Genomic DNA, 8,000 nt, shown 5'->3' with positions numbered 1-8,000 from the left:
TTATATAATGTTAAATTTATTTTTCCGAATTAAATTAGGAGATTTAATAAATTAGATACTGATTGTAAAAACTAATAAAAAGAAGAAAGCTAAATTTGAATGCTCTTAATACCATTTTCACAAAATTAGTTAACCTTAATGTATTTATCTATTGTTATGTTTTTGTTTTTTTCTTTCTTCTAAATTTTTATTACTAAAGATAATTTTATTCAAAAACTAAACATGTATATTTTTTTATTAGATCCAAATTTATAATTTTGTCTTGTTTTATGTGAGAGCAACACTTGGTTATTATTTTTTTATATGCACAAACATGTAAATAAAAAGGATAACACAAAGAATAAGTTAAATAATTATATTTTTTAAGATAATTAATATATATATATAGATATATATATATATATATATATATATATATATATATATATATATATATATATATATATATATATATATATATATATATATATATATATATATATATATATATATATATATATATATATATATATATATATATATATATATATATATATATATATATATATATATATATATATATATATATATGTTACATATATTATATTTGTGTGTTTTATTTTATTTGGAATTGTAATGAAACTAGTATTGCTCTTTATTTGGCCCGTGTTAATTTTGTTTTCACTTGCTTCTCTTTTCACAAAGTAAAATTAAGAAATCACTATTTCAAAATGGTAAATTGGTTTAATTTATTAAAAAAATATTAAGAAATTTTATTAATATATTATTAAATTTAGTATTTACTAAATTTTGAGTGATGATAAATTAAAAACAATAGATATATTCAATGTACAGTTTTGTCAAGCAAAATACAATTCGGTAAAAAATGATAAAGTAAAATACAATTAAAAATGATATATTATTAAAATATAATTAGCATAAAAGTTCAACTAAAGCATCATATTTTATAAATTTGAGAAAGTATATGGTAAAAGAATTTAATTTTTACAAAAAGTTTTTTTTTTTGACAGATTTTTTTTTATTTACAATAAGTTAAAAGCTAGAATTTTAAGATAAAAAATCTTTATCTACCATACTCCATTCAGAGTAAATGCTAATAAAACATCACATTTGAAAATGACTCATTTCTACAACATTACCGCACAATAACATTCAAGTTACAACTTACAAGTGTCTATTTTCAATTTAATAAAAATTTCTGAGTTCCAATTAAATTTTTAACATGTAATATGTTAAAAAAAATTATAAATAATTTGTCGCTTGTTATAATCCTATAAAATTTAGAAAATTAGTCTCTACAATTACGTGTAAAAAATATTTATTTTATATATAAAAATATTAAAACATTTTAAAATAATTATATTAAAATTATATTAAAAGATTTATCGACATTTTACTTCGTTTATTTTAAAAATTAGTTTTCTTATTTTTTTTTTTACTTTAATTTCATAAGTGTTATTCACCATTCTATTTGGTTAAATTTATTGGGATAATCATATAGGAGGTGTTCAAAACCAAACCAACCCAATAAAACAATCGCAAACCAAACCAAACCGCAAAAAACCGCATTTGGTTCGGATTAGTTTGGGTCATTTTTTAACAAAACCGCATGGTTCGATTCGGTTTGCGGTTTGTATTTTGTAAACCGAATCAAACCACATTATGTTACAACCTAAATTTTACTTAACTCACATCCAACCCAAACTTAAACCTATTATATATTAGCCTTATGATTACGAACAATTTTCTCATTCTTACACATATAATTTCAGTCCCGATCTTCTCAAATCTCTAATAACATTATCGCACATTCTTTGTCACATACATCTTCTCTCTTCTTCTATAATCTCTGTACTCTCTTCTATTCTTTCTTTTTCAATTTCTCATTTTTATGTAAATCTTCTGTATTTCAGTTTCGTTTTTATCGCACATCTTCTTCTCTAATCTCTCAACACTTTTTTTTTTCTTTTTCACCTTCACTAATCTTTCGTCTCTTCTATTTTTTGTTTCATTATAATAATTTTTATATTATTTTATGCTATTATTTTATGCTTAATATTCCACTTTTGTCTAATTTAATTTTTTCATATTAAATGGAAAATTGTTGTCAAAATATGACGAGTTTTGTTGTTATTTGATAGTGTATGAATGTCTAAATACAAAATTATGTTGTTATCTATATGTGTATGTATGACTCAATAAAATATTTGTAAAAAACCGAATCAACCGAGCCGAACCAAACCGCATTAGTTTGGTTTGGTTTGGTTCGGATTTTTTTAAAAGCCAACCGAACCAAACCAAACCGCACTATTTTTTCTCTTGCGGTTTGGATGAATTTTTTCGTCAAAACCGCCCAAACCGCACCGCGAACACCCTTATAATCATATCACTATTACTAATATATTTAATTCAATAGTTATGTTTTATAAAAACTAATTATTAGGATAATATGTTTATATAAACTTATGACGTCAGCCATAAAGTATAATTTGGAAATTAAATTGATATAGAAATGGAAGCTCAAATTTATGAAAAATTAAAATTGAAATAAATATAAAATTAGTTTTTTTTTTTTAAATCAAAACTTCTTTTTTTTAATAGAAAAATTACGTTGATTTTCCTTAAAATTTATTAAAATGACAAAACACTTCTTCTATTTTTAAAAGGAAAAATTTTAAATAGAATTCTTTAGGTGGTTTATACAATTTTTTAATAAAAATATGAATTGTGTATAATTTCTTTTTATACATATGTAATTTTCTCTTATTTTTAATCCGTAAATAATATTTAAGTGAACTTATCATATTTTTATTAAAAAATAGTATAAATAATAAATAAGAAATTGTATTTAAATTTTCTTCTATTTAAAATATATTATAATTTTTTTAAAAACTGTATTTTTTAATTATTAAATCATTAATAAAAAATCAACATTTATCAATAGGAAATTTCAATAACAAGTAAAATTTTATAATTATAAAAAAGATGGATATTTGTCTATTTGAAAAGAATTTATAAAAAGTTAATATATATTTTAAAATTAGATTGTTTATTTGTCTTACTTTATTCAATTTTAAAATATGTGAGTATATTTTTTATTTTTAATAAAAATAGAAAGATATATTAGTTTGACCAAAAGAAAAAAAAGACCAAATCAATTAATTATATTTTTATCTTCTATATATTAGTTTAATTTTTTCACCTAAAACATTTAATATGGTCTCTCTTTTTTTGACACAATTTAATATAGTCACTATCACTGAAAATATTAACATCTAAATCAAAAAATTATTTTTTCATAGACAAATATCTATCTTTTTTTATAATTATAAATATGTATTTTAAAATGGATAAAACTTAGGTACAATTCTTTAGATGTGGTTCTTACTATTTTCCAATAAAAATATGACAAATATACGTAAATATGATTTAGTGAGTGAAAATAGGAGAAATTTGCATAAATGTAAAATGAAATTATACACTTGTCATATTTTCATTTGAAAATAGTAAGAACCACACCTAAAGAATTGTACCTAAGTTTTGTCTTTTTAAAATTAGATTGTTTATATGTCTTATTTTATTCAATTTTGAGATATGTGAATATACTTTTTCTTTTTAATAAAAATAAAAAAATATAAAATAAATTTTACACTGTCAATGAATCATAACCGTTAAATTTTTATAGAAGTTTAATTTTTTTTAATCACATATAAATTATAACTTATAAATAAATTTGATGTATTGACGGTATAAAATATTTTTACACCGACAATGATTAACAAATAATCTCTTCTCAATAAATAAATTATGAATGAAATAAATTGATATTTGAAATAATAGAAAACAACTTTAATTTGTTTGGTTTTACCAAAACAAAACAAAAAACCAAATCAATCAATTATATATTTTTCTTCTATATATTAGTTTGATTTTTTTCACCAAAGACATTTAATATGGTCTCTCTTTTTTTAACACAATTTAATATAGTCACTATCACTAAAGATATTAAAATCCAAATTTAAAATTCATACAAAATTATTTTTTGTGTGGGTTAGAAAATCTCACCACAAAACTTTGTGGGTAAGAAAAAACTCAATTATAAAGATTTATTAAATTATTAATAAAATCATATTTTAACAATTTTTATTTTTTTATTTTTTTCTATCTATATATATAATAATCATAAATATTAGTATTTGCCACTCTGTTATGTTGTTTCCTCTCTTCTTCTTCTTCTCAATCCTCACATAACCGTTCGCCGGAGCAACCCTCGCCGGAGCTCCGGCAATGCTCTTCTCACCTAAAATTCTCCACTGAATCCACCATTTCTCAGTGATGGGAATCCCATGGGACGATATCGTTGTGATCCAGCACGCCAAGAACACGAACGAGCCTACAATTGTCACTGTCAATTGTCCCGATAAAGCTGGTCTCGGCTGTGATCTTTGCAGAATCATCCTTGAATTCGGTCTTCGTATTACCAGAGCCGGTATTGCACTTTTCTCATCTCGATTTCTTCATTTTTCTTTCATTTTTTCTTCATTTTGGTTTTGTTTAGTTGCGAATTCTGTTGTGGAGTTTGTAGTGGTTGGAAATTGTTTTGAATTCTTTCAAGTTTGATATGTGTAATTCCAGAAAGTAGAAGTTCAATGTTCTCTGTATGAGACAGTGATATCACAGAAACTGATTATTTACGTGATTTAAGTGTATTAAGGAGAGAGATTGATGAATGATGATTAATATTAATTATTTTTAATTAGAGAAAATGATGGATTAAGAGAGATAGAGACAAAGTTAGAAAAGTATAGGATTCAAAGGTAGAGAATCCTGATCTGGAATATGATGTATCAATTTTGTAAAATAAAGTGAAAATACATCCGTTGTCTCAAAATTCAACTGGTATTATATTTTAACTTATTTTGATTAAACTGACATCGATCGTGGCACCGTCTTAGTCACGAGTAATAAGAGAGGGTTGTGAGCTCATCTCAAAGTCTCAGGTTCGAATCCAGCTAGATACTAACAATACATATGTTCGGAAAATCCATATTGACTTTAAATGGGGTTCCTGCAATTAGACGGTGGGATTGGTCTTCTAGATTAGTCCGTTTTGGGGCGGATACGGAGTTTTAAAAAAATGTTGTTTGTGTTTATGGCAATTTTTAGTTATTAGTCTATCATAGAACCAGTGTTATCGAATATTGGCCATGGCAGTGCTGCGACTGATATATATGGCGGTTTTTGGGCTCGCTGCAATGGTAAATATCAGCCACTATTGTGGGTTTCCCAACCATAATCTGCGGGATTTTGGCTCTCCGCCATGGACCCCAATCCGCAATAGACAACCCTGCCTTTTTTCCAACTCCTTTTATATTTGCTTGTTTTATTTTGATTTTATTTTTGATGATCCTTTATTGCATATAACAACCATGATTGAAAAAAATGACCCTCATTGAATTTTTCAGAAAACATATTGGTGCATAGTTTAATTCTTCGGTTTATTCATTGTTTGAAATTTGAAATTTGAAATTTGAAATTTGTAATTAGACTTTGATGTTATTTTTGGTCTGTTTTCGTGATGAATTTGATTGATGTTGATGTAGATATTTCGACGGATGGAAGATGGTGCTACATAATCTTTTGGGTTATTCCACATCCTGATTCACTCAAAATTGACTGGGAAAGCTTGAAGACAAGGCTTCTTTCACCTTGTCCTTCATGTTTGTTTTCTTATCATTTCAAACAACAATCCGCTAATCCTTCACCAAATCAAATTTACTTGTTGAAGGTTTGGATTTTCGATCAGAAAGGATTATTATACGGTAACTAGTTATGTTAACACTTAGCACTATTTTCTTATGTTCTCTCTTTTGCTTTTTTTATATCAGTGAGAATCGGACTCGATATCTCGGGTTTACAACATTCACACACCCACCCACCCACACTCTTCACACTAACAACTTGCGCTAGATCATGATGAGTATTCTCTTTTTTGCTGTCACATATGGAGTGAAATACAATATTTATTTTTTGTTCTATCTTTGTAGATATCAACGAAATCTTGTGCAACCTCCAACTTACGATTCAGCGAGTTAAAGTGATGCCAACTCCTGATGGAAGGGCCCTAGATTTGTTCTTTATCACTGATGAAATGTAAGTGAACCTTTATTGGATTCTTATTTGTTAAGATTTAGTTTATATTCTGATTCTGCTGGATTCTCTTTACTATCACATCTATAAAGCAATGATATGATCGAAAAAAGTTAAGTTCCTACATCTACCCAAAAAAAAGTGGATACTCACATCCTTGCAGCATAGCCTATCACAGTTCTTTTACACCAAATTTGTTTTAAAAAACAGGGAACTGTTTCACACGAAAAAGCGGCGAGACGATGTATGTGAATATCTTATGGAAGCTTTAGGAGAGAAATGTATCTCGAGTGAACTTCAGTTGGCTGGACCTGAATATGATGGACATTTGCAGGGGTTTTCTTCTCTTCCACCAGCTTATTCTGAAGAACTATTTGGTCCTGAGTTACCAGACAAGGTGTGGCTGCATCCTCTCAGTCAAGACATGACAACACTGAAGAAACCGAGTGTTACTGTTGATAATACGTTGAGCCCGGCTCATACCTTGCTTCAGATACAGTGTGTTGATCAGAAGGGCTTGTGTTATGACATTATGAGGATTTCAAAAGATTCCGATATTAAGGTATTTTATCTCTGCATACTCTCTTCAATAATCGTACATGCATTTTTCGGATTAATTGGTATATTTATATTCGCTTTCCACTTCTCAATCAGGTTGCTTATGGTAGATTCACTTCAAGTGTGAAAGGCTTTCAAAATATTGACTTATTTGTTCAACAAAAAGAAGATGGGCAAAAGATCATAGATCCCGAACGTCATAAAACTCTATGCGCTACCTTAAAAGAAGAGATGCTTCATCCTTTACGGGTAATTATAGTGAACCGTGGTCCTGATAGAGAACTACTGGTTGCCAATCCCGTAGAATTGTCCGGAGGGGGAAGACCTCGTGTTTTCTATGACGTTACGTTGGCCTTAAAAGCATTGGGAGTATTTATTTTCTCGGTAAGCTTTTATTAAAGTTACAGTTCAATATGATCAAACATGCATTGTTGACTTGTTGTCAAACAGCGGCGATATCGCTATAGTTTAACATATTTTGATGATTTCACTACGATGATATCTTAATTTTACCATAGGCTGAAGTTGTTAGACATTCGACGCAAGAACGCCAGTGGGAAGTCTACAGGTTTTTGTTGGAGGAAAGTCGGGAATTTCCATTGGATAGCAGTAAAGCGAGAAGTCAGATCGTGGACAAAGTTAGAAGAACATTGATGGGTTGGTAATTTGGTTCAGTTCATATCAAATAAAAAACACTGTTTGAGTATTTGTGTTGCTATCACTTTAATTTTGGTTTAGGTATTAGTTATTTAACTAATCATGTAAATTTGGCACTGTGGTAGATGATTTTATGTTTCTTTTCTTTGGCTTTAGTGAAATGTTTTCTCTATATTGGTTTTCTTTACGAGGTGTTAGACCAATGTTTTTAAAATCAAACCAACGAGATTCCTGGGTTATAATTCAACTAGTTTAAACCATTTGAACAGGGATGAAACACCAATCGAACTGATCAAATAACTGAACCGTTGACAATGATAGTTAGTTAAGTTTTTAATATGGAATCAGATTGATAGCCATGATTCATGACCAAACTCATTCCTCCACCATCGTGTCCAACACTATTGAATCTGCGAAGTTCTGGTGCTTCTCTGCACTAGCAAGATGAAGATTGATATGCTGCGAAAATCAATCATGAATACCTGCCTTGGCACCTGCATGATCAAATGCTTCTTTCTAGTCTTCAATCGATACTTTCGAGCAAAATTATGATTCATGTTCTTTGTTGCGCACATGCTCATGAACTCTAGGATCGCCTTACTTTCATAAACATACTTGTGGTTAGACAAGATGTC

The 8,000-nt window shown here is 27.8% G+C and overlaps 1 protein-coding gene across 1 annotated transcript; it reads left to right on the top strand.

The window, feature by feature from the left end:
- Nucleotides 1-4,192: 4,192 nt before the first annotated feature.
- Nucleotides 4,193-7,552, top strand: LOC131609010 (ACT domain-containing protein ACR9-like). The gene is made up of 6 exons (XM_058880630.1): nt 4,193-4,489; nt 5,604-5,822; nt 6,048-6,153; nt 6,361-6,712; nt 6,805-7,092; nt 7,227-7,552. The coding sequence occupies exons 1-6, from the start codon at nt 4,336-4,338 to the stop codon at nt 7,371-7,373; spliced, it is 1,266 nt and encodes a 421-aa protein (XP_058736613.1). The 5' UTR covers nt 4,193-4,335; the 3' UTR covers nt 7,374-7,552.
- The last annotated feature ends 448 nt before the right edge of the window (nt 7,553-8,000 follow it).

The sequence above is a fragment of the Vicia villosa genome, linkage group LG6, assembly GCF_029867415.1.
Source record: "Vicia villosa cultivar HV-30 ecotype Madison, WI linkage group LG6, Vvil1.0, whole genome shotgun sequence".
Classification (NCBI taxonomy): domain Eukaryota; kingdom Viridiplantae; phylum Streptophyta; class Magnoliopsida; order Fabales; family Fabaceae; genus Vicia; species Vicia villosa.
This window is presented reverse-complemented; position numbering and strand designations above follow the sequence as displayed.

Excerpts from the sequence above, each read along its gene's own strand:
- LOC131609010 (XM_058880630.1), top strand. The coding sequence starts at position 4,336 with ATGGGAATCCCATGGGACGATATCGTTGTGATCCAGCACGCCAAGAAC. Across the intron at positions 4,490-5,603 it reads TCTTCGTATTACCAGAGCCG|ATATTTCGACGGATGGAAGA; the intron begins GTATTGCACTTT and ends ATGTTGATGTAG. Across the intron at positions 6,154-6,360 it reads TTCTTTATCACTGATGAAAT|GGAACTGTTTCACACGAAAA; the intron begins GTAAGTGAACCT and ends TTTAAAAAACAG.